At 34.7% G+C, this 27,883-nt stretch overlaps 1 protein-coding gene across 1 annotated transcript; it reads right to left on the bottom strand.

The window, feature by feature from the left end:
* Positions 1-720: 720 nt before the first annotated feature.
* marchf4 (membrane associated ring-CH-type finger 4) lies at positions 721-27,505 on the bottom strand. The gene is made up of 5 exons (XM_042764351.1): positions 26,454-27,505; positions 12,872-13,027; positions 11,743-11,935; positions 6,978-7,087; positions 721-1,389 (listed from the first exon to the last, which is right to left on the bottom strand). Exons 1-5 carry the CDS (start codon positions 26,802-26,804, stop codon positions 1,063-1,065), a joined length of 1,137 nt encoding a protein of 378 aa, XP_042620285.1. The 5' UTR covers positions 26,805-27,505; the 3' UTR covers positions 721-1,062.
* Positions 27,506-27,883: the final 378 nt, after the last annotated feature.

The raw sequence follows: 27,883 nt of genomic DNA, 5'->3' as shown, positions 1-27,883 counted from the left end.
TCATTGTGATACTATTATACTATTATAGTTTCTTGAAATATGTTGAAAAGGTTTTTAATTTGTATTATTTATTTATATTATTATTTAATTTAATTTTTTTTGTAATTTTGTTGTGTTTTTGTAATTTGTAGTATTTTTTTTAAATATCAAAAAATTTTTTATTTGTTATTATTTAAGTTACAATTTTAGTTATTATAGTACTTCAAGCTAAACTAAATTATATTATTAAATATATTATTTCAGTTAACATTTATTTATATATAAAATAAACATGGAATAAACTAGAATAAAATGAATTTTTTTAAATATATATTTTAAGTTAGTTGCCAAGGTAACATTTTTAATTTTCATTTAGTTTAACTTAAGTACTAAAATAAATAAAATTAAAACTGAAATATATTTTATAGATATATATTTTTTTAAATTATAAAAAACAAAAAAAACACAATAAAATTAAATAATTACAGATTTTTTTTTAAAATAACAAAAAATATGTGTTTCTTTTTATGTTGAAGTACTAAAATAACTACAATTAAAAATGGAATAAAACTCAATTTAAAAAAAACTAATAAAGTTGACAAAAACACAACAAAATTACTAAAACTTTAACTAAAATTAAAATAGAAAAAAGTATAATAGCATATCAATGATACCAAACTTACATTGATACTAAAAAAAAATATTTTTGCTGTAAAACACAAATTCTCAATAAAAAGTCCATTTTTATGATGCTTTTATGGTGCTTTTTGGAGCTTAACATTGTTCACAATCAGATGTGTGAAGATTCTTCATAAATTCTCCTTTTGTGTTCCACAGGAAATAAAATGGCATCATACATGTTCAGAACATCAAAGAATGACAATGTCCATTTTTGGGTGAACTGTCCCTTTAAATTCATCAGCAGTCCAACCTGCTTTTAAGATCTCAGCATCTGCAATTAAAAACCCACATTGTTTGTTATCAGTATCAGTAAAAGTCATAAATAGTCCAACAGTTCCAACACTGTGCTTATTGTTTCTCTGTGCTGAAAAGAGTTCGAGGGTCCCATCATAAGGCCTCCAGTCAGACGGTAGTGACCCTCATAACCACTTCTCTAGGTTTAGTGGTGTTTGTGCTGATGTTAGTGGTTGGGCTGCGTGCCTCGTGTGGCCGTAGATGACTCAGTAAGTGCAGGAGGTTATAGGGACAGTGTTGGTCCGGTAAAGCCGGTCCGTCAGCGAGAGCGTCAGTCTGGTAGGAGTCCAGCGCTGTAATGTTTGTGTTTGTCGTGCCGTCAAGTATCGGCGTCCCAGCAGCAGCCATGAGTGAAGACGGTGAAGGAGAGACGTCTGCTCCTGCCGGCTCCCTCTGGTGGAGTAGCGAACGCGTCCATTCCTCATTATTCTTCATCTCCTCACTGTCTTGCTTTTTGTCGTAGTTTAAAACTTTCCACTGCTGATTGACGGCCTGCCAGCGGTGAAATATACGGAAAACGGATGGGCCCTCATGGACGATTAGAGCTGTGGAAAAGAGAGATTCATTTGGGCTACTGTAAGTTATTGTTTTGATAATTCTTAACATTCTTAGATGAAAAAAAAAGGTAATTGTGACTTTTTACCTCACAATTCTGAGTTTATATCTCCCAGTTCTGATTTTATATCTCTCAGTTCTGAGATTATATCTCGCAGTTCTGAGTTTATATCTCTCAGTTCTGAGATTATATGTCATGGTTCTGAGTTTATATCTCGCAGTTCTGAGATTATATGTCCTGGTTCTGAGTTTATATCTTGCGGTTCTGAGTTTATATCTCGCAGTTCTGAGTTTATATCTCGCAGTTCTGAGATTATATGTCGTGGTTCTGAGTTTATATCTCACGGTTCTGAGTTTATATCTCGCAGTTCTGAGTTTATATCTCGCGGTTCTGAGTTATATCTCTCAGTTCTGAGATTATATCTCTCAGTTCTGAGATTATATCTCGCAGTTCTGAGTTTATATCTCACAGTTCTGAGATTATATGTCGCAGTTCTGAGTTTATATCTTGCGGTTCTGAGTTTATATCTCACAGTTCTGAGATTATATCTCTCAGTTCTGAGTTTATATCTCACAGTTCTGAGTTTATATCTCGCAGTTCTGAGTTTATATCTTGCGGTTCTGAGTTTATATCTCGCAGTTCTGAGTTTATATCTTGCGGTTCTGAGTTTATATCTCTCAGTTCTGAGATTATATCTTGCGGTTCTGAGTTTATATCTCACAGTTCTGAGTTTATATCTCACAGTTCTGAGTTTATATCTTGCGGTTCTGAGTTTATATCTCACAGTTCTGAGATTATATCTCTCAGTTCTGAGTTTATATCTCACAGTTCTGAGTTTATATCTCGCAGTTCTGAGTTTATATCTTGCAGTTCTGAGTTTATATCTCGCAGTTCTGAGTTTATATCTTGCGGTTCTGAGTTTATATCTCGCAGTTCTGAGTTTATATCTTGCGGGTTCTGAGTTTATATCTCGCAGTTCTGTGTTTATATCTCGCAGTTCTGAGTTTTATATCTCTCAGTTCTGAGTTTATATCTTGCGGTTTCTGAGTTTATATCTCGCAGTTTCTGAGTTTATATCTTGCGGTTCTGAGTTTATATCTCGCAGTTCTGAGTTTATATCTTGCGGTTCTGAGTTTATATCTCGTAGTTCTGAGTTTATATCTTGCAGTTCTGAGTTTATATCTCACAGTTCTGAGTTTATATCTTGCGGTTCTGAGTTTATATCTCGCAGTTCTGAGTTTATATCTCGCGGTTCTGAGTTTATATCTCGCGGTTCTAGTTTATATCTCGCGGTTCTGAGTTTATATCTCGCAGTTCTGAGTTTATATCTCGCGGTTCTGAGTTTATATCTCTCAGTTCTGAGATTATATCTCTCAGTTCTGAGATTATATCTCGCAGTTCTGAGTTTATATCTCACAGTTCTGAGATTATATGTCGTGGTTCTGAGTTTATATCTCACGGTTCTGAGTTTATATCTCACAGTTCTGAGTTTATATCTCGCGGTTCTGAGATTATATGTCGTGGTTCTGAGTTTATATCTCACGGTTCTGAGTTTATATCTCGCAGTTCTGAGTTTATATCTCTCAGTTCTGAGATTATATCTCTCAGTTCTGAGATTATATCTCTCAGTTCTGAGATTATATCTCGCAGTTCTGAGTTTATATCTCACAGTTCTGAGATTATATGTCGCAGTTCTGAGTTTATATCTCTCAGTTCTGAGTTTATATCTCTCAGTTCTGAGATTATATCTTGCGGTTCTGAGTTTATATCTCGCAGTTCTGAGTTTATATCTCACGGTTCTGAGTTTATATCTCTCAGTTCTGAGATTATATCTCTCAGTTCTGAGTTTATATCTCACAGTTCTGAGATTATATGTCGTGGTTCTGAGATTATATGTCGTGGTTCTGAGTTTATATCTCACGGTTCTGAGTTTATATCTCGCAGTTCTGAGTTTATATCTCACGGTTCTGAGTTTATATCTCTCAGTTCTGAGATTATATCTCTCAGTTCTGAGATTATATCTCGCAGTTCTGAGTTTATATCTCACAGTTCTGAGATTATATGTCGCAGTTCTGAGTTTATATCTCGCAGTTCTGAGTTTATATCTCACAGTTCTGAGTTTATATCTTGCGGTTCTGAGTTTATATCTCGCAGTTCTGAGTTTATATCTCGCGGTTCTGAGTTTATATCTCGCAGTTCTGAGTTTATATCTCGCGGTTCTGAGTTTATATCTCTCAGTTCTGAGTTTATATCTCGCGGTTCTGAGTTTATATCTCTCAGTTCTGAGATTATATCTCTCAGTTCTGAGATTATATCTCGCAGTTCTGAGTTTATATCTCACAGTTCTGAGATTATATGTCGTGGTTCTGAGATTATATGTCGTGGTTCTGAGTTTATATCTCACGGTTCTGAGTTTATATCTCTCAGTTCTGAGATTATATCTTGCGGTTCTGAGTTTATATCTCGCAGTTCTGAGTTTATATCTCGCGGTTCTGAGTTTATATCTCTCAGTTCTGAGATTATATCTCTCAGTTCTGAGTTTATATCTCACAGTTCTGAGATTATATGTCGCAGTTCTGAGTTTATATCTCACAGTTCTGAGATTATATGTCGTGGTTCTGAGATTATATGTCGCGGTTCTGAGTTTATATCTCACGGTTCTGAGTTTATATCTCGCAGTTCTGAGTTTATATCTCGCGGTTCTGAGATTATATGTCGTGGTTCTGAGTTTATATCTCACGGTTCTGAGTTTATATCTCGCAGTTCTGAGTTTATATCTCGCGGTTCTGAGTTTATATCTCTCAGTTCTGAGATTATATCTCTCAGTTCTGAGATTATATCTCGCAGTTCTGAGTTTATATCTCACAGTTCTGAGATTATATGTCGCAGTTCTGAGTTTATATCTCTCAGTTCTGAGTTTATATCTCTCAGTTCTGAGATTATATCTTGCGGTTCTGAGTTTATATCTACCGGTTCTGAGTTTATATCTCGCAGATCTGAGTTTATATCTCGCAGTTCTGAGTTTATATCTTGCGGTTCTGAGTTTATATCTCGCAGTTCTGAGTTTATATCTTGCGGTTCTGAGTTTATATCTCGCAGTTCTGAGTTTATATCTCGCAGTTCTGAGTTTATATCTCGCAGTTCTGAGTTTATATCTTGCGGTTCTGAGTTTATATCTCGCAGTTCTGAGTTTATATCTTGCGGTTCTGAGTTTATATCTCGCAGTTCTGAGTTTATATCTTGCGGTTCTGAGTTTATATCTCGTAGTTCTGAGTTTATATCTCGCAGTTCTGAGTTTATATCTCACAGTTCTGAGTTTATATCTCACAGTTCTGAGTTTATATCTCGCGGTTCTGAGTTTATATCTCGCGGTTCTAGTTTATATCTCGCGGTTCTAGTTTATATCTCACGGTTCTGAGTTTATATCTCGCAGTTCTGAGTTTATATCTTGCGGTTCTGAGTTTATATCTCACGGTTCTGAGTTTATATCTCGCAGTTCTGATTTTATATCTCTCAGTTCTGAGTTTATATCTCGCGGTTCTGAGATTATATCTCGCGGTTCTGAGTTTATATCTCGCGGTTCTAGTTTATATCTCGCGGTTCTAGTTTATATCTCACGGTTCTGAGTTTATATCTCGCAGTTCTGAGTTTATATCTTGCGGTTCTGAGTTTATATCTCACGGTTCTGAGTTTATATCTCGCGGTTCTGAGATTATATGTCGTGGTTCTGAGTTTATATCTTGCGGTTCTGAGGTTTATATCTCGCGGTTCTGAGTTTATATCTCGCGGTTCTGAGTTTATATCTCTCAGTTCTGAGATTATATCTCTCAGTTCTGAGATTATATCTCGCAGTTCTGAGTTTATATCTCACAGTTCTGAGATTTAATGTCCAGTTCTGAGTTTTATATCCCAGTTCACAGATTATATCTGAGTTGATTATATGTCGCGGTTCTGAGTTTATATCTCACGGTTCTGAGTTTATATCTCACGGTTCTGAGTTTATATCTCACAGTTCTGAGTTTATATCTCGCGGTTCTGAGATTATATGTCGTGGTTCTGAGTTTATATCTCACGGTTCTGAGTTTATATCTCGCAGTTCTGAGTTTATATCTCTCGGTTCTGAGTTTATATCTCTCAGTTCTGAGATTATATCTCTCAGTTCTGAGATTATATCTCGCAGTTCTGAGTTTATATCTCACAGTTCTGAGATTATATGTCGCAGTTCTGAGTTTATATCTCTCAGTTCTGAGTTTATATCTCTCAGTTCTGAGATTATATCTCGCAGTTCTGAGTTTATATCTCACAGTTCTGAGATTATATGTCGCAGTTCTGAGTTTATATCTCTCAGTTCTGAGTTTATATCTCGCAGTTCTGAGTTTATATCTCGCAGTTCTGAGTTTATATCTCGCGGTTCTGAGTTTATATCTCGCAGTTCTGAGTTTATATCTTGCGGTTCTGAGTTTATATCTCCTCAGTTCTGAGTTTATATCTCGCAGTTTCTGAGTTTATATCTCGCAGTTCTGAGTTTATATCTTGCGGTTTTTCTGAGTTTATATCTCGCAGTTCTGAGTTTATATCTTGCGGTTCTGAGTTTTATATCTCGCAGTTCTGAGTTTATATCTTGCGGTTCTGAGTTTATATCTCGTAGTTCTGAGTTTGATATATCTCGCAGTTCTGAGTTTATATCTCAGTTCTGAGTTTATATCTCACAGTTCTGAGTTTATATCTCGCGGTTCTGAGTTTATATCTCGCGGTTCTAGTTTATATCTCGCGGTTCTAGTTTATATCTCACGGTTCTGAGTTTATATCTCGCGGTTCTGAGTTTATATCTCACGGTTCTGAGTTTATATCTTGCAGTTCTGAGTTTATATCTCGTAGTTCTGAGTTTATATCTCGCAGTTCTGAGTTTATATCTCACGGTTCTGAGTTTATATCTCGCGGTTCTGAGTTTATATCTCGCAGTTCTGAGTTTATATCTTGCAGTTCTGAGTTTATATCTCGTAGTTCTGAGTTTATATCTCGCAGTTCTGAGTTTATATCTCACGGTTCTGAGTTTATATCTCGCGGTTCTGAGTTTATATCTTGCGGTTCTGAGTTTATATCTCGCGGTTCATATCCGCGTTTCTGAGTTATATCTCGCGTTCTAGTTTATATCTCGCGGGTTCTACAATTCTGAGTTTATATCTCACAGTTCTGAGTTTATATCTCACAGTTCTGAGTTGATATCATAATTCAGAGTTTATATCATAATTCTGAGTTTATATCTCACAGTTCTGAGTTTATATCTTGCGGTTCTGAGTTTATATCTCGCAGTTCTGAGTTTATATCTCGCAGTTCTGAGTTTATATCTCACAGTTCTGAGTTTATATCTCGCGGTTCTGAGTTTATATCTCGCGGTTCTAGTTTATATCTCGCGGTTCTAGTTTATATCTCGCAGTTCTAGTTTATATCTCGCGGTTTATATCATCTCCTCACTGTCTTGCTTTTTGTCGTAGTTTAAAACTTTCCACTGCTGATTGACGGCCTGCCAGCGGTGAAATATACGGAAAACGGATGGGCCCTCATGGACGATTAGAGCTGTGGAAAAGAGAGATTCTTTGGGCTACTGTAAGTTATTGTTTTGATATTCTTAACATTCTTAGATGAAAAAAAAAGGTAATTGTGACTTTTCACCTCACAATTCTGAGTTTATATCTCCCAGTTCTGATTTTATATCTCTCAGTTCTGAGATTATATCTCGCAGTTCTGAGTTTATATCTCTCAGTTCTGAGATTATATGTCGTGGTTCTGAGTTTATATCTCACAGTTCTGAGATTATATGTCGTGGTTCTGAGTTTATATCTTGCGGTTCTGAGTTTATATCTCGCGGTTCTGAGTTTATATCTCTCAGTTCTGAGATTATATGTCGCAGTTCTGAGTTTATATCTCTCAGTTCTGAGATTATATCTCTCAGTTCTGAGTTATATCTCTCAGTTCTGAGATTATATCTCGCAGTTCTGAGTTTATATCTCGCAGTTCTAGTTTATATCTCGCAGTTCTGAGTTTATATCTCGCGGTTCTAGTTTATATCTCTCAGTTCTGAGATTATATGTCGCAGTTCTGAGTTTATATCTCTCAGTTCTGAGATTATATCTCTCAGTTCTGAGTTTATATCTCTCAGTTCTGAGATTATATCTCGCAGTTCTGAGTTTATATCTCGCAGTTCTAGTTTATATCTCGCAGTTCTGAGTTTATATCTCGCGGTTCTAGTTTATATCTCGCGGTTCTAGTTTATATCTCGCGGTTCTGAGTTTATATCTCGCGGTTCTGAGTTTATATCTCACGGTTCTGAGTTTATATCTCGCGGTTCTAGTTTATATCTCGCAGTTCTGAGTTTATATCTCGCGGTTCTAGTTTATATCTGGCAGTTCTGAGTTTATATCTCGCAGTTCTAGTTTATATCTCGCGGTTCTGAGTTTATATCTCGCGGTTCTGAGTTTATATCTCGCAGTTCTAGTTTATATCTCGCGGTTCTGAGTTTATATCTCGCGGTTCTGAGTTTATATCTCACGGTTCTGAGTTTATATCTCGCGGGTTCTGAGTTTATATTCTCGCGGTTCTGAGTTTATATCTCACGGTTCTGAGTTTATATCTCGCGGTTCTGAGTTTATATCTCGAAGTTCTGAGTTTATATCTCGCGGTTCTGAGTTTATATCTCACGGTTCTGAGTTTATATCTCGCGGTTCTGAGTTTATATCTCGAAGTTCTGAGTTTATATCTCGCGGTTCTAGTTTATATCTCACGGTTCTGAGTTTATATCTCGCGGTTCTGAGTTTATATCTCGCGGTTCTGAGTTTATATCTCGCGGTTCTGAGTTTATATCTCACAGTTCTGAGTTTATATCTCTCAGTTCTGAGTTTATATCTCTCAGTTCTGAGTTTATATCTCACAGTTCTGAGTTTATATCTCACGGTTCTGAGTTTATATCTCGCGGTTCTGAGTTTATATCTCACAGTTCTGAGTTTATATCTCTCAGTTCTGAGTTTATATCTCACAGTTCTGAGTTTATATCTCGCAGTTCTGAGTTTATATCTCACGGTTCTGAGTTTATATCTCGCGGTTCTGAGTTTATATCTCGCAATTCTGAATATATATTTTGCGATTCTGACTTATTTTGCAATTTTAGTTTATATCTTGCAGATCTACTTTATATCTCGCAATTCTGAGTTATTTCACAATTCTAGGTTTATATTTCACAATTCTAGTTTATATCTCGTTATTCTGAGTTATTTCACAATTTTCAGTTTATATCTCACAATTCTAGATTATATCTTGCCATTCTAGTTTATATCTCCCAATTCTGAGTTTATATTTCGCAATTCTAGTTTATATCTTGTTATTCTGAATTATTTCGCAATTCTGAGTTTATATCTCACAATTCTAGATTATATCTTGCCATTCTAGTTTATATCTCGCAATTCTAGTTTATATCTTGCTTTTCTAAGTTATTTCGCAATTTTGAGTTTATATTTCACAATTCTAGTTTATATCTCACAATTCTGAGGCTACCATAGAGATAAGTAATTTTGAGATCAAAGGGTGGAAGAATCTAAATGCAAAAACCTTTACTAAACATAATTGAACCTCAGGTAGTTAAACAACAAAAAATATATGAATTGACTTCTTTAATAAAGTCAGACTATAGACAGCTGAAAACACACATCATTGCTGCCCGTCAGTTCTCATTGTTAATGAAGTTTGCAAACTCTGAATGGTGTAAAATCAAAACCACATACTGTACTATACAGTATACTAGTTCTGTGAGGAAAAGGCCAAAGATCTGTAACTGAAGTGTCTGTATCTACTGTGTTTACTGTAATTTTGCTACAGTTTGTTGCATTATTTTTCTTTATGCTCAGTGATTCAGAAATCTGAATGATTCTTCAAGGTTGTGCTTGGAATTAAATAATAGCATAATTTATGGAATTTACTGTATTTAATCATATGCAGTATGCATAAATAAATTTCAAGTGGCAGTTTACATACTATCCCCAGTATATAATACAGCATTAGTAAGAGTATGATGGCAGAATGAACCCAGTGCATGTATTATTTCATACTAATGACTCATAAATCTCTGGATCCAGACAGACGTGTGTTGAGCACTGGGCATCTCATCTAGTGTTCTGTTTGAAGAAACACTAATCAAAACTCCTGGAGGTTCTCTCTGATTTATGCCTTTTTCCATCTAAGTTTAAACTGGAGGTTATATTAATGAAGGTAGATGGCTGTGTCTGGCCTGGTTCCTCATTACTTGAAGCTCTTTCCCTCTGCGTGTTTGTCCAGCGCTCTGAGATGTTGTGTCCTCACATGTTCTGCAGAAAGTTGATGATGACTCCTGACATCTTTACTATCTTTCTCCTCCTGTTTCTCCCTTTGCTCTCTCTTTTCTTTGCCTTTCTGGGTAGTATCGTGAATCAGGCTTAGAGTTGGTTTTGATTTCTACATTCCCAATCTAATTATAATGTTTTGCACTGTATTTGAACATGTAAAGGAATAGTTCACTGAAAATTGACAATTTGCTGAAAATTTTCATCACTTGCTCATCAATGGATGCTCTGCAGTGAATGGGTGCCATCAGAATGAGAGTCCAAACAGCTGATAAAAACTGTGCAGATTTCTCTCCTGATTCAGACCAGATTACTTTTTCAGTGGAGAAAGCATTATTGTGGACTGGATTAGCTGGAAGAAACGTCTTAATTAGTTAAAAATGTCTTAATGATGAGTTTATTTTTTACAAACATGCAGCTTTTGTCTTCTCCAGATGTTAACTGATGGACTGGAGTGGTGTGGATTACTTGTGGATTATTGTGATGGTTTTATCAGCTGTTTGGACTCTCATTCTGACGGCACCCATTCACTGAGCAGAGCAGATTGTCAGAGCTTCTGTTTTCTGAGAATATGGTGATTTATACTTTCAAGCTCCAAATGTTTATTAAGTAATGAATGGTTAGTTTATTTATTAATTAATTTTAAATTTATTTAATTTTGAATTAAAAATTATATTATACAAAAACTGAAATAGTATTTTTATGTAAAACACATAATCCTTCATAATCCTTCAGAGTAATTTTCTAGTGTACCTTAGTATTTCTAACTCCTGCTTTAGAGAACCCAGTATTCCGCTCTTATTACTGAGAATGAATGCGACATTATGTAAAACACATAATCCTTCATAATCATCACAATGTTTGCTTTCTGCTTTCTCACATGTTTTATTTGCTATTGGCACAAAGACAAACAAACTGAATCATTCATAAATTGATTCTTTTGATTTTTCTCTCTTTCTGTTTACCCCCGTGTGTGTTTGTGTGACTATATGAGTGAATTTAGTTCTTCGTAAAATCTGTTAGGAGACTTATTTCTAATTTTCTGATGTTTTACATTTGTGAGTCATTTGTGAGTCTGTAATTTTAGTATCATCGATATAATATTATATATTTTGTTAAAATTTAAAATTAGATATTATTTTTATATTTTCTTTTTACTATAATTTTAATTAAAGTTTTAGTAATTTTGTTGTATGTTTTTGTTGTTTTAGATTTTTTTAATATGTCTATATATGTTTTATTTATTTAGTACTTTAAATAATAATGAGAACTGTTGCCTTGGCAACTAGCTGATATAAAAAAGTTATTTATTTATTCATTATTTTTATTTAGTTAGTTAATTTGGTTTTATGAAACAAAAATTTTCTTTGATAGTTGTAGTTTTAGTTAACAATAATAACCCTGATGTGAGTCAATCTTTGGTATGTATGTTGTTATTGTTGACTGTTTGTTTTTACATGCTGGTTTTATATTATGATATTTAAATCTTTGGCTCTGTTACTTTTTCTTTAGGTTTGAATCCCTGTGCATTGGACTCATGGTCACTGGTGAACATTGTGAATAACAGAAGATTTGAGGCATGTTGGGTTTCTGTGGTTAAATGCAATTCATTACAGACACACACTGTCAAGGTTTTCTGCTTTTTAAACACGCATACTTTATGTGGATTTCTCTGAAGATCTCATATTCAAATTCTCCTTGAACTTAAATGTATTTTATGATACTAAGAAAACATACTGTAACTTTCAGAACTTCTTTCCAGTGAAACAAGCACTAAACTGAACTGTGTAAAAGACTCATTCTGAGTCAACATACATCCAACTAAGATGAACCTAACTTTGACCCCAAGCAAACTGTACATACCGATACAGACGACGTCCATGAAGCCGTACATCCCATAACAGATCTGGAAGAGCAGGTCTTGCCGTTGCCACTTGGCCGAAGGGCTGGACGACGACCACACCAGCCACGAGATACTGGCGATGAGGAAGAGTGAACCCAAGATCGCCGCCGCGATCTGGACCTTCTCTATGACGGTGAGCGAAATCGCTTGCCACTTCATTAAAACACAAAAGAGACAGAGAGAGAGCAGGGCATTTCAGTGCTACTGCATTTCTCTATTCTACTATTAAGGATTGAAATTCAAGATCAGTTTCAATTCAGAAATAAATCCATTTTGAATGCAGGATTTAAATAATTTAAAAAATCTATTGTTTAAATGCTACATTTAAATGATTCAAAATTCCATTTAAATGCTACATTTAAATTATTTTAAAAATCCATTGCTATGTTTTTTTGATGTTTTATGATTGTTAATTTTTTATATTTTTAAATTTTAAATTTTTAATAAAATTCCACGTTAAATGCTAGATTTCAGTGATTCAGAAAGTAATTTTTTTTGTTATATTTTTATGTTTTTAAATTTTATTTTTATGTTATATTTAAATTATTTTTTAAATACATTTTTTATGATTTTAATTTTTTTAGTGATTAATTTTTTTAAATGCTATATTTAAATGATTCAGAAATGCTAAATTTAAATTATTCAAATTTTCTATGATTTGAAAAAAAAAAAAGATTCTAATGAACTGATTCTAAAAGAAATGATTTCTGAAAGATCATGTGACACTGAAGGCTGAAACAATGATGCTGAAAAATCAGCTGCAATAAATTACGTTTTACAATACATTAAAATAGAAAATATCTATTTTTGATTTTGTTTATTTTTACAAATTTTTTGCTTTTTTTATAATAAATGCAGCCTTGGTGAGCAGAAGATACTTTTTTCAAAAACATCTAAAAATCTTATTGACCTCCACCTTAGTGAACCAAACTTTTGAACGCTAGTGTATGTGCTTGGCGCACATTAATAAAGGGGATCTTTCTCAAAAGTAAAAGAATAATTAATGGAATAATTCAGAATCAGAACTGTTCCCATCAATCATTAAATTCAGGGCTGATTTTGTGTCTTGTACGTGGTTTTGAGATGTACCTGCAGCGGGTTCTTGGTGCTGATGGCGATCACCTGATACTTGTAGTAACAGAGTTCACAGGTCCACGAGCCTCTTTCACTGATCCACTTGATGAGACAGGGTTGATGAGTGCTGCGAACGGAGCCGCTGCAGCGGCACGGGCTCAACAGCTCACCCTGAAACACACACACAAGCAAGAGCTCATACTCGAGGAGGAAACACACCTCCGTTTTCTTCAGAGGCCCAAACTGAGCAAAAATATGCAGTTTGCTGCAGATGCTGATATTAATATGACCAAAAAGTGATGAAATTTTGATGCTTGTAATGTAAATCAATGAAATCTTTATAGCAGTACAGCAGATACTTACATAAAATGATATTAATATCAGTCGGCACTCTTTATCTCCAATAATATGTCTTCGTAAATGAGAAGCATTATGTTTGTTTTATTATAATATAGGTGTGTTGTATTGTAATTTGATGATGATTGAGAAATGGATTTAAATGATTAGTTTTATTAGAAAGACTGATGAGTATAATGTTTTGAGAGGATGATGTCTGGATAATCAAGTAAAGCTAAGCTTCTTCAGTCCAGTAAGAGTTCATCTGGAAATATGACTAACTATATGAAATATATTCTTATGTTTACTCTATAAAAATCAGTAAAGATTTCACAGCAAGACATGTGAAGCACAAGCTGGTGGTGGATGTTTGTACAATTAAACTAAAAGACATTTAAGTCTAAACTATCAATCAGACGACAAGGCAAGGAGTAGATTGTGTGCAACAGGTTTCACAGCAAAGTTTTGAGCATTTAGAGGTCTTAGGAATTCAGGCATCAAATATGATACAGTAGGCTTTAAAGGGTTAATTGTGATGTTTTTTTTTTCTTTTGTTTGCTGTAAACATATTTAAAAAGCATTTATTATCTGCACTCTTTCCATTACCAAGCACTTATTCAGTGTTTTATCTTGAATTTCAGAAGCTGCGGTTGACAGTTCAGGAATAATGAAAAATGAAGTGTGAACTGACAGTTTCAGAACAAATAATTTATCTTCCTCATGAACACTATATGAAATTTAAATAGAAAAAGAGAACTAAAGCCCAACGTTCATTCAGAGTGACTTTTTAAATGCACTATATACAGTAAACTGCTGCTTACTGGATCATCAAAAGCTCTGTATTTATTATTATTATTATTTTAATTGTTGTTGTTTTTGTTGTTGTTGTTAACTGCACTATATAAAAGCTTTTTTGTTGTTGTTGCTTAGAAAATATACTATTTTTGTTAAACAAGGATTCATTAAATTGACCAAAAGATTTAAAATAAATGGTGTTCTTTTGAACTTTCTATTCATCAAAGATTCCTAAAAAAAAATAAAAATAATGCAGTTTCCACAAAAAAAAAAAAAAAAAAAAAAAAAAAAAAAAAAAAACACAAATAAAAAGTAATAAGAAATGGGCACCTAATCCTGAGCTCAAAAGTAGCATATTAGAAGTATATTAATTATATTAATTATATTATATATTAATTTTTTAATAAATATTTTAATGTACTTACTTTTGTATTTTTATACTTTATTTAATACATAATCTAATTTATTATATTAGTATATTTAATCATTCTCTCTCTCTCTTTAAACTATTCTCTCTTTTTCTTTCCCTAATTTACATTTTAATGTTATTGTCATGTGAATACTTGTATATTTATATATGATCAGTATTAATCTTTTTATTTATGTTATTTATCATCTGCATTTGGGATTGTTGTGTTGGGATGGGAATTAATTAACAGTCAGGAAAAAGGAAGTGCTTTTGCCACTTTTGAATAATTTCTATGTGCCTTGTTTTGATAAAAATAAATAATTCACTTCCAAAGTACTGTTCAGTCTCATTAGAAATGGACTATTCTGGCTCAATATTAATATATGCTGTCATATTAGAGTATTCTGGAGTTAGTTAACCAACACACTCCTGGCAAATCAATTTTGACTGGTTGAATCTGGTTTTTCTCAGCTCACTGTGATTTGGACCAGAGCCTCTAGTGTGTGTGTGTGTGTGTGTGTGTGTGTGTGTAGTATATTTACTACTGGACTGTGTTGTAGTGAGTTGTGTGTGTGTGATATTCTGCTGTGTGTAGATGACAGCGTTAATCGGCTGTGGATGGATGCAGACGTCCTGAGTGTCGTGTCTGAGGAGCAGACACAGTAACAGGTGCGGCGCAGTGTGATCGCTCACCTTCGAGCACTAACACTAGAGTCCCGTTGAGAGATATCCACACTCGCACACACAACCTGCCCTCTCGTTTCTCTCCGGTGCATAAACAGAGCGCGAGTTAAACGTTTCAAAACCGTTTCTCATGTCAGAACCCAAAAACACAGATCAGGTCAGCCGAGGTTAAACTGATGCATTAATGCGCTGAGAGTTATTTGCTTAATCAAACCTCAGGACACATAATGGAGCGCTCAGTTATGTTTCATTTATCAACTTTAAAACTTCATTCGGAGAAATGCAAATCATTGCATGACAAACAGAGAAACATCTGAGACAAAGATGACACTTGAATAAAACGTCTGAAAAATCAATTATGTCTTTTGAGCAATGAACAAGCAACATCTGAGCAAACAAACAGCTTTAAAAGTAACATGGATATGTTGAGAAATTTGTTTACATGTGTATGTATATGTGTCTTAAGTCTCTGGGGTATATTTGTAGCAATAGCCAACAATACATTGTATGGGTCAAAATTATTGATTTTTCTTTTATGCCAATAATCATTAGGATATTAAGTTAAGATCATGTTCCATGAAGATATTTTGTAAATTTCCTACTCTAAATATATCAAAACTTCATTTTTGATTATTAATACGCATTGTTAAGAATTCATTTGGACAACTTTAAAGGTGATTTTCTCAATATTTAGATTTTTTTTGCACCCTCAGATTCCAGATTTTCAAATAGTTGTATCTCAGCCAAATATTATTTGATCCTAACGCCCATACATCAATGGAAATATTATTTATTCAGCTTTCATATGATGTATTATTCTCAATTTAGAGAAATTGACACTTAAGACTGGTTTTGTGATCCAGGGTCACATATTTGTCACATACTTTTGATTGGAGACATTGGTATTGTGACAAATCTTGAGATTACTGAGGTCTTTTTTCCTCGGGAGAAACATCTGAGAAGCAGGAGACACATTTTGGTCTCCATTAATCTCATTGCTATTGAGGAGACCCAATTGAGATTACATTTGTGTTTATTCTTTCCTCTGTGTCTCCTAGAGGAAAATGTTATCGCTCATTGGTTGCTCTTTCAGAGCTCAAGAGACCCTAATGGAGTTCAATAAAATATTAACTTTATCTCAGGTATTTCAAATAAAATTATTAAAAATAAGAATAGACAAATGAGCCAGTAGCTCACACTGAATGTGGATAGTAATATTTGCCTTCTGTTTCATTAAAGTATTAACTTTATTTCTCATAAAGTTATGGATAGCAGTTCAGGTTATTTGATCTTTGGATACACTGATGAGAAATATTTGAGTTTAAATTGAGATCTCTGACTTTTGATCGCAGACTTTTTTTTTTTTTTTAATCCGAACACAAATTGAGACATTGTTGAGATCTCTGGAGGAATAACGTGAGAGAAAGATCTGAGAAGACCTAATATTCTCCATTCATCTCATTGCTGTCTGGGATAAACAATCAAAATAGTCAAGTATCAGTGTAATCAGTGCTCCTTCCGCCAAAGAGTGGAGCTCTAAGTAAAAGCAGCCCCGAGCTCAACTTAACATGAGTATTACATAAACACGACCCTATGTTCCTTCAGCCAAGAGGAGCGCTACCTCCGTCACAGTGTCGGGAGGAAATAGAACGGGAGTGTTGGTACAGACACAGGCCTGTCTGCAGATGGACTTAGTGGGAGCGAGTTGGCCGGACAGTATGAGGAGAGCAGGGACAGCCAATGGGAGGAGGGCGGCACAGGAGGAGACGGGGAGCACGTCCAAACCTGCAGCCTAATCCACCTCCGTGTTCTCAGGGCAGCACAAATCAGACAGCCATTACAACTGTGACAATCTGTTTCACTTACTCCACCGAGAGCCACACTGCGGATAAAGAGTTTAATGCTGTTTATTGCACTCCTGTTCAAGATATTGACAACCAAACGTTCAATAAATGCATGTGAACAGAAGCCATCTGAATTAGTTGTTAATGAAGCGGTGTGAGTTTTGACCTTCATGTTGTTGTATTTAAGTATTTTCTGTTTCCCAAAAATTCTAGTTTTTCTTATCGCATTGGACTGCGATATAACAATCAGCGTTGGGGGTAATTTAACCTCTTAAGACCCTGCGGCTTTATATGAGGACATTATATTTTAGTGAAATTCTCTGAGACTGTACATGCCACAGTTTTAAGTCTGGATGTCCCGTACAGAGCACATTCAGGGCTTTTCAGAGATACCAAATAATATATGGATGTTTCACCAGGACCACTCCCTCTCCTTAGTCATCAAAAATGTCTGATATTAATTTAGTGACTCTCTCATGGAAATATGATAATATTTTGTAATTATCATTTAAATCTGACTCGTTTTTAAACAGCGTGTCATAAATCAACATCTCAGGAAAATGTTATGGGGTTTCAAATCAAAATATGACTTTCTGTTACGAATATGAGGACACCGGGACTAAAAGCATGTTTATTACGCATTTTGGGAGACACGACAAATGAATAGGGAAAGAAATTATATTTCAACATTCTATGAAATATTATATATTATTATGAAAATCTTGTCAATTATTACTCCCATTATAACACTTATTTTTTCATTACATGTTGCCTCAAAAACACATTAATATGCAAATTAGATTTAGTTTATAGATACATTGTATATACTGAGAAAACCTGATAATGGTCATTTTACACACATTTTGCAGAAAGAAAAATGGTATATTGAATCATTCCGTTATAACATAGTTGAGAATCATCTTTATACAAAGTTTGGCAAAAAAAAAAAATCTTGAAAACTAAAAATGTAGCCTATTGGTGAATTAAAAAATCAGTTGTTTTGCCTATGCATGTTCATTCATGTCTTTTTATTTTTTTAAAGAAATTGAGTCCCGATGTCCTCTACCGAGGACATAGCATAACTTGTGAATGAAATATCTTTAAAAATTATTATTAGATTTTTTTTTTATGCTCTAAATAATGTAAAGACATGGAAAAAAATATTTTTTTTCCTAAAACTTTTTTCTCGGGTCTTAGGAGGGTATTACAAGTAATACGAGTTAAGTTTCCTTCATCCTGAGGCTTATTCATTTCACTTTTGGTGTGAAAGGGCTTTAACATTTGCCAAAATAGAACTTTTTATATTAAAAATCAAACATGTAAGCCCAGCCCATATGAGAAAAAGTAACATAACAAAAGTAATAAGTAATGTAATTACTTACTTTTTTAGGGAGTAACAAAATATTGTAAAGCATTACTGTTAAAAATAACTTTCGATTTCCTCCAAAATTTTGACTAGTCTTGTATATTTCTAGAATTTTGCCCACTTGTGCTGTTCCAGGACAAAAATGACCGGCCGACAAAAAAATGGTATATAAAGCTCGTTATGATATATTATCACCAAATATTGTATTCGTTCTTTTTGTCAGCTTGTTTTATTTTAATTAGCATAGGTTTTGTATTTGTTTTTGTAACTGATTAATTGATCTGAGCTCAAAATGATCCACAAATAATGCTTTTTTTCACTCAAAAACTGAGCTGCATAAGCTCAGATCAATCAGTTCCAAAAAGAAATAAAAAAAACTTTATAGAACTATGCAATAAAATAGATAATAACATTTTGTGAAGATATACTGTAAACAATTACACAGCCAGAATTTGCTTTATATATACATATATACTATACATATTTATACATTATAAGGCACCATTTTCATACAATCTACAGCAACTCTAATAAGTTCAACCCTTCTATAAAGAAAGAAATATTACTTATTAAAGTTGGATATATAGTACATTCATGTAGTTGTATGTACAGTATAATTGTATAGTATGCTTGCTTTACATGAGTGTACTATGTATGTGAATGCTATATGAATGTACTATATATCCTATATTTGAGTTATGCAGCTTTAGACTTTATATAAATCTACAAAATGTATTTAAACACGGTCAGATGTCTTAAACAGATCATAGAGCAGCTGAAAGCATAATCAAATAAGAATAAAAATGGCACACCACGGCTCTGATGCATTCCTGTGAGAAACGGCCATTTATCTTGAAGGGTGTGAAAAGCGTGTCACGGTTAGCGTGCGGCAAGGGTTTGAAGAACCCAAAGTACCTTAGTCAGATTGTGACTCCCCTGTAAAACTGTGTCAGTCGTGTGCCGCTCTGAATTATGAATAAGTATGACTCAGAAATAAATAAACATCTGAGACGGTGGAGGGCGGAGGGAGACTCGAGGGGGATTCTCAGCTAGACTTCAAGAAAAAGAGAGAAACCGTGTCACTGATTGACAATCTTTAAATTAAATTAGCTGGCGTGATTAAAAATGTCAAAAATGTGACACGCTTTAGGATGTCTGATAAAAAGCTGCATTTTCATGCATAGGTTAAGAAACATTATAACAACAACTGTAAAATCAATGCAAACATTCATAAGAAAGTTGCATCTGAACTTCTCTAGACTTTCAACAGTCTGGTGTCCCATTACTTTTTATTCAGCAAAAAAGGCAAAAAGCATAAGTTAGTTTTGAATTTTATACTTTTTGTTTTAAGATAATTATTAGATGTGTTTGATTATCTGTTATCAACTAACATTTTGGCCTGTTCCACCTCAGAGTTTGTTGAATAGACGTTTAGATCACTGTAGTAGAAATATATATATATATATATATATATATATATATATATATATTTATTTTTACTTATTTATTTATAAAATTGAGTGTATATGAATAAAAAAAATTTTTTCAAAAAGACTGTTTCATTATATGTTTTTAATTTATATATGCATATATATGTATATGCGAGCAAGTGTATGTGTGTGTACAGTACATATATTATATATTTTTTACACTAAAAATTATTTTTCAAAGTTGTAAGATTATTGGAGTGCGTTTTAGAAGAAAATACTATTTCAGTTTTTCTACTTAGTTAATAGTATTATATATGTATATATATATTTTTTTTTTCTAACATGCAAGTGGTGCTTATGTGGAAAAGTTGTTGTTTATCAGCTTGTTTTGCTTGCATGAGCTTAGGACATGAAATCAAATCTAATCCTGATGTTTTAATTCACACAGAACCAAATAAGGAATCAGTCTGACACATCTATTAAATATACTTAAATATACTTATTTACTGTGTGTGTGTGTGTGTGTGTGTGTGTGTGTGTGTGTGTGTGTGTGTGTGTGTGTGTGTGTGTGTGTGTGTATATATATATTACTTTTTTTATTAACCCTATTACGCCCCAAATTGGTAGCAAGGTTGCAAAATGGCAAACCGTGTACAGAACAAAATAAAAGTCCTCGGATAATATTTACTGTATAGTTTGACCTCTTGAGGTTGATAATGAAGACTGAGGGTTAAGCTCATTCATGCACTGATCATTTGTACTCTGTTGCAGTGCAGTAATCCATACGGAGATATCCATATCAGACCTACTTTTCAGATTAATGGTAAGTAGGTCATTTCACTAAATGTGTCAGACTGATTCCTTATTTGGTTCTGTGTGAATTAAAACATCAGGATTAGATTTGATTTCATGTCCTGAGTTCATGCGAGCAAAACAAGCTGATAAACAACAACTTTTCCACATAAGCACACCTTGCATGTTAAAAATCTAGTTTGCCATACTGTCTAGACGAGATTAAATCCTGGTTGTTATGAGATAAAAGGAAACCTCTAAGTAACACCAACATTAAACATGAATTGATAATATTGTGCTTCCTTCATATTTATACTTATTACATGCCATCAAAGACTCTTTAAAAAGCCCGGCACTCTGGTTTACAAACCACTTCCACTTTTCAGCAACATTCGCGCTGCTCTGAAGAGGCAAAATGAATTGAATCTGTAGTAAATAACAAAATATGTGCCAGGAAAGGGGCTGCCTTTGACTCTTAATGATGCACGAATGTACAGAACAACAAAAGGCGGCGCATAAGCACAGCCTTAAGCCGTTCTGAAATAGCATTTTCCATCATTGGCTTGCTAGAGGGACACTGAGTATTTGGGCCTCCATTCAGTGTGATGTGAATGTAATGTGGCAGAGAAGTGGAGTGTAGACCTGTGTTATTGTAAATGCACAGAGCCGTGCCTCCACAGGATTACCGCATGCAAAATAATGCGTCCTTATTCGGTGCAGCCATAAAGGCATCGAGAAGAGCTGTGCTGGCCATTTGTCTTCATGCTGCTTCTGAAGCTGTTTGTTTCATCAACCGACTGTATCCATGGTCTAAAATGACAAAAAAATTATTTTGGTCCTTTTATTTTCATTTTAGTGGCTTAAAGCAATAGTTCTCTTAAATTTGCTGAACATTTGCTCACCCTCAGGCCATCCAAGATGTAGATGAGTTTGTTTCTTCAACAGATTTGGAGAAATTGAGTGTTACATCACTTGCTCACCATTGGAGTGAATGGGTGCCGTCAGAATGAGAGTCCAAACAGCTGATAAAAACATCACAATAATCCACACCACGCCAAAAGGTGCATGTTTCTAAGAACCAAATCCATCAACATTAACTTGTTTAACTTCAATCATAGTCTACAATCTATAATAATGCAAAGAAGTCCATCTCCTGTTGTCTCTCACATCAAAATCCACCCACATATTTGTTTTGGACTGTTTTGGCTTATAAACGGTACTTGATCTGTATGCTGTTATGGATAGTGGACTCATATTATGTCCAGAATCGATGGTTTAAAGTTGGATTTGTTTCTTACAAACATGCATCTTTTCACTTCTCCAGATGTTAACTGATGGACTGGAGTGCTGTGGATTATTGTGATGTTTTTATCAGCTGTTTGGACTCTCATTCTGACGGCACCCATTCACTCCAATGGTGAGCAAGTAATGGAATGCAAAATTTCTCCAAAACTGTTCAGATAAAGAAACAAACTCATATGCATCTTGGATGGCTTGAGGGTGAGTACACTTTCAGCAAATTTTCATTTTTGGATGAACTATTCGTTTAATTTTGGACTGTGACTGTATCTATGTAGCTGTTTCTAATTTGTCATGCACTGTAACATTTGTTTGTTGTTTTAAATGAAGGAAAAACATTAGTGCATGTTTGTCTGCCTCTCAAACACAGCTAAACTCTTCCACGGCTTCCTCATAAATCTCAGGCGAAGGCTCTCTGGGGTAACCTGTATGTGAGGCAAGTAATACTATAGGGATCTTAACAGCAGATTGATTCTGTGACTATAATGCGTCTCTCTTGTCTGAATCTGTGCCTCTGCAGCTCTACAAAGCTGAGTTGAAAACAGCAGAGAAGCTTCACTACTTAGTGAACGCCACAGATTAAAGTAATCTTCTGGGTTCAACACAAGTTCCCAGTTTAAAAAAGCAAAAATCATGGTTACAGTCATGCACAGAGCCAGTTTTACAGAGGGTTTTTAAAAAAGCATAAAACTAAAGCTTGTATTTTATTTTTTACATTAATTATTAAGCAAAACCCTGTATTTATTCTGACATATAAAGTGCATTGTTCTTTTTAAGATGGGGTTACTTTTCTAGATGCATGAACTTCTGAGGGATCATACGCCGGCCAACAAACCACACAAAAAAAGAATGTATATATTTGTAAACACGTATTTGTTTAGATCTGTTTTGGCTTGTAAACAGTGCTCGATCTGTGCATATTTCTCTCCTGATTCAAAAGTTAAAAACATCCTAATGATGGCTTGTTTCTTAGAAACACACAGCTTTTGTCTTCTCCAGATGTTAACTGATACTTGTGGATTATTGTGTTGTTTTTATCAGCTGTTTGGACTCTGGTTCTGACGGCACCCATTCACTCTAGAACATCCATTGCTGAGCAAGTGATTCAAATTTCTTTGAATCTGATGAAGAATCAAACTCATCCACATCTTGGATGGTCTGATGGTGAGCAAATGTTCAGCAAATTTTCATTTTAGGATGAACAATTCCTTTGAATTTGGTATATTTTGCAAAAAGAAAAAAACAACACTTCTTAAGCCATTTTGCTCCTCAAGTAAATGTATCTTGATTTAAGAATGTTTAGATATTTATACAAGAAAACAAGACAAAAACAGAGTAAGAAAATCATGTTTTGCATCATGTGATTGTGACATTAAGGTTTGAGTTAAAAGTTTACACAGACAATGTCACTAATTCTACACTAGTTCAAAACAAACACCTACTGTACAGTTTGTGTATGTGTGTGTATGCAGTGTGTATGTTTAAGTCTTTTGAGAGAAATTGTGAATGCTTTAGAGCTGGACTTGCTTTGAACCCAGAAATAATTTAGTTGTGCTTTTCGTATCTAGTCGAGATGCATTTGAAAGGCAAAAAAAGACGTCTGCACCAGCATATTGCTAAGAGCTATTACTCAGTGTTACACATTTAAACAGGATGTTCATAGCGCCATTGAACGACAGCCTGCTGAATCAGCAGAAAACAGGCATGAATCAGTCAGACAGCAACAAAAGACAGAAAATCAAAGCGCTGCCCTTCATCTAGACACGTCTTTCCATCATGTAGTATCTGTAAGACATCAGTTCTGCTTCGTCTCTGCACACAAAAAGCACAAGAGAGAAGATCTGATCACTGTTTAACTGGAACAATCATCTGAAATCATTCCCTCGGGTTCACCAGCGCTCACATTTCGGCTCTTTACACTTACAGCAGAGCTTCTCAAAGACATCACGCTTTGGGGCAGCAATCTTATAATTGCGTAAGCACAATGGGTTTGTTTAAATCTGAATTAGAATCGTGTCATTATGGAGCGGTTAATAAAAACACTGAGCGCCTCAGAGGAACTCTCTCTGATTCATAAACGCAGTAAACACAGATGCTGAGCATTTCTACTGATATTGTCAAGGAAAAGTAGATGCAGTTCATTTAACACACATTGACCTTTTGTGAAAGCTTAAAATGAGTTTTCTAACAGCATGTTTCCATTGTGACAACATGCCCTACTGCGGTGGAAACGTGACATTAGAAAGCTTATTTTAAGCTTTAGAAAGCTCATTTTAAACAATTACAAAACACAAAGCAAAAATGTAAGAGGTACACTGTAAAAAAAATGTTTTTCGAAGTTGTAAATAAAGTATATTGGAGTGGTTTTTTTTACTTCAAATTTTCACGTTTTATTAAATGTTACTTTTCTTTGTAATTATTTGTGAAAATGGCTAGCAATTGAAAATCGTTTCATTTCATCACCTATTTTTTGAAGTGTATACTGTAAAATGATTTTTACAAAGTTGTAAATAAATCAAAAATAATTAGTGCATGTTTAACAATAAAGTACTATGTCAGTCTTTCTACTTAAAAACGTTGTGTTTTATTTAATGTGTTGCTGTTTCTTTGTAATTATTTGTGAAATTTAATATCAATTTCTGAGTGAAAACTGTTCTCAATTTTTTTTTCAGCATACACACAAAATATTAAATCATTGTTTGGACCAATAGATATTGAAATCAATAAACTGAATTAAATAACTGATTATTTATTAACTGCAAAAGCTATCTTCTACACACACACACAAAAAAATTGGTGTAACAAATAAACAAACATGCACAAAGAAACAGCAAGTAGAAAGTTTGAAATTGTATTTTCTTGTAAAACATCCTCTAATAGTCTAGTTTTATTCACTACTTTGAAAAAGCCACAAAGAAGAAAAAGCAACTTTTTTTAGTGTATCTTATAATTGTGTGACAACTAGCCCCGGTCTCCTCTCTAACTAGTGTTTAAAGGGGTTTGCTCTTTGCTTATAACCCTCAGAGGAGGAAAGTGGATCCCTCTCTGCTGACTCGCCTCAGGTTTCCTTCTGTCAGTACAGGAGAGGATCAGCTCAGGTAACATGGGTGTTTGTTCATGTGCTCTAACACTCAACTCACTCCAGTTTTTTATTTACTCTGACTTGGCACGAGCTCAAACATATCAGTGAAACAAGTGTGAAATAAATGTTGTTCTGTTGTAAATTCTGGTGAATCACCTTTCCTTTGGGTGAAGACTGTGCTGAGATTTTTGAAGTGGAAACAATTTGCATATAATCATGAATAATTCATGAGGCCTGCTCTGAGCTACAGTTTTCATACTAAAACAAGGCACATTAAGCAAAAAGTTAATACTCCTTTGCCATTTGCACCGCCGTGACTTTAAAACCATGAGGTTAATTTAAACAGGACTCATGGAAATCATTAAAATCTTGTAAACATAAACATTTCTAGAGACTAGTGAAGAAGAGCTTTAGTTTTGGACTGATTAAAAAATCTCTTTGGAAATGCAGTCTCTATGAAAGTACAACCGGGCAAGTCATAGAAATTAAATTGGAAAAAATGTATTTAATTGAAAATAAAATTAAAAAATCATTAAAACATGTTATTGAAATTCTTTGGTCAGAGTTATGAGAATCCTGTTTAAAACTTGCATTGCATTAAAGTTTGATAATTCGGCCAACTGAGGGCGTCCTTATCTTGAATGTTTTATGTAAATTGCACTTTAAATTTTTTTTTTTCATTTTACTAAATAATAATATATGCTTTTAATATACATTGCACTATGTAACTAAAGTACATCATAAAAGCATAAGATTCGTATGATGTTTTGTAATTGGGGGCGTGGCCACTGGCTCTAGCTCCTGAATATTTAATTAAGTAGGCCCAGGCAAGGAATGGCTGTGTATATGGACTTCAAATTCCAATTGTTGTTGGTAATTATTATAGATTTTTGTGTGTGTTTACAGTTCTGTTAACTGTTATGCTGTCTTGTATTGTTTTTAACTACTGAGTGCCTGCTGTAACTGAGTTGTCCCTTATTTATATGCAAAAAAAAAAAATCACGTTCACATTTTGCTCTGTCTGTAAGTTAAAGACCATTCTTTTTTTTTTGTCTGACTGTAATTTAAGTTGTAGTCTCTTTAGGTTCTGTTGACACACACTGGATACTGAAAAAAAAATTCACTGAGAAATTGCTATTAAGTTTCACAAATATTAACGAAGAAATGCCAAGTATCACATTAAATTAAATGTGACATTTTGAAGTAGAAAAGCTGAAATAGTAGTTTTAGTCAAATGAACTCCAATAATAATGCAAAAGTTGTATAGCTTTTATAAGTTAATGCAAAAATTGAAACTTGCTATGTCAAAAACACATGAAAATGGCTGCGTATTAATTTATCGATTGATTTATTGATTGTTAATTCCAGCAATGAAGAACTAAACTTTTTTTTTTTTTTAATTAGTAATGAAATTAACATGATTAGATAGTTGCTCCTTTAGTTAACACATAAACAAGTTTTGGAACCAAATCAACACTTTTTAGTATATGGTTAAAGTCATTATTTATCATGTAGACTACATTTGTTTACTTGCTATTGAGCTGTAGGGTCGGTTTGTACCTGTTCCGGCCCCTGGAAGCATATCCTGCACACCGGGGTTCCTTCTGCATAGCTGATGAAGGAGAATCTGTCGTCCCTCCGATCCTTGGGGAGCTCATCCGCCGCGGCACCCGTCCACGCGGATCCGTGCGCAGCCTCCTCCGGCCCGACAGCGTCCTCTGTGGACGGGGTGCTCCAGTGCCGGAGCCGGTGGGCTCGTACGGTATTGTTGTTATCCGAGGCAAACGGGCTGATTCTGGCCGTCTGTCCGCTCATGGGGTTTGTAGGAGCCTGTGGCCCGAGCAGAAACACCTTGAGGTCACTGAAGAGAACGCAACAGCGGCTCTTCAGCATGCCGTGACCGCGCAGCATCCAAGAACGGGGAGAACCGAGACCGTGCGGGAACAATTAGCGCGCGTTTATCGACTCCCTCTTAGTTTAAGGCGAATGCATGAAAGCCATGGTAATCCGGAACGATTGCAACACGCTACACCTGAGAACTTAAGTGGTGCATTAAAGTCGCAACCTGTATTAAGTTCATTGCACTTTTGGAATTTAGCTTAAAATTGATTGCAAGCTAAACGGAGAAACAAAGACGCTCTTGTGAAATATTTAAGTGCACATCTATATTGCATCCTGTATTAGATAAAAAATAATAATGAAAAGGCAGTAAACAGGTGTCAGAAGCCATAAGATCGATTCATTCCATTGGGATTGAGATATGTGTCCCCCTGCAAAGAGAAGCTTCAAAGTCGCATGCCACATGTGTTAAAGCATCCCTCAGCGGTGTGAAATCATTCAGGGATCTGCACCGAAAGGTGATGTTTCTTCTCGCGCACGCCGCATGTCCTCGGGCGCCTCGAGAGCAAATGTTATTCTGCTGCAGCTTCTGGCGTCAATTCGCGCGACTCCTCGGGGATGTGTAATCCGATCGCCGTGAGCTTGGGTTCAGCTGGACGGTGTCGGAGTGGCTCCGTGCGGCTGATGCGGCGGTTTCAGCACCGTGATTCCCGGGACAGCGCACGAGCACACGTCACACACGCGGAGTGATGCGGGAGAGAGAGAGAGAGAGAGAGAGAGAGAGAGAGAGACAGACAGACAGACATGCATGATGACTCTGGGCATGAAGTTGCCCATCAGTGTGGTGTGAACTGCGTAACTTCAGTTATTTAGTGACAAGAAAATTCAGCCATCCGTGTGGACTTCAATCCGTGTGGAACTGTGTGACTTCAATTATTTAGTGATAAGAAAATGAACAGGATAGAAATGAAAGTGCAAAAGTTGCAGGAAGTTCATCTATTAAAAATCACTGTATATATATATAATATATATATATATATATATATATATATATATATATATATATATATATATATATATATATATTTATTTAGACTTTTATATCTTGGTAATCGTAATAAACTATAAATATATATGTATATATATTTTCC

The sequence above is a fragment of the Cyprinus carpio genome, chromosome A9 (genome assembly GCF_018340385.1).
Source record: "Cyprinus carpio isolate SPL01 chromosome A9, ASM1834038v1, whole genome shotgun sequence".
NCBI classification, from domain to species: Eukaryota; Metazoa; Chordata; class Actinopteri; order Cypriniformes; family Cyprinidae; genus Cyprinus; species Cyprinus carpio.
Note: the sequence above shows the minus strand (reverse complement) of the source record. Positions and strands in the feature narration are given on the sequence as shown.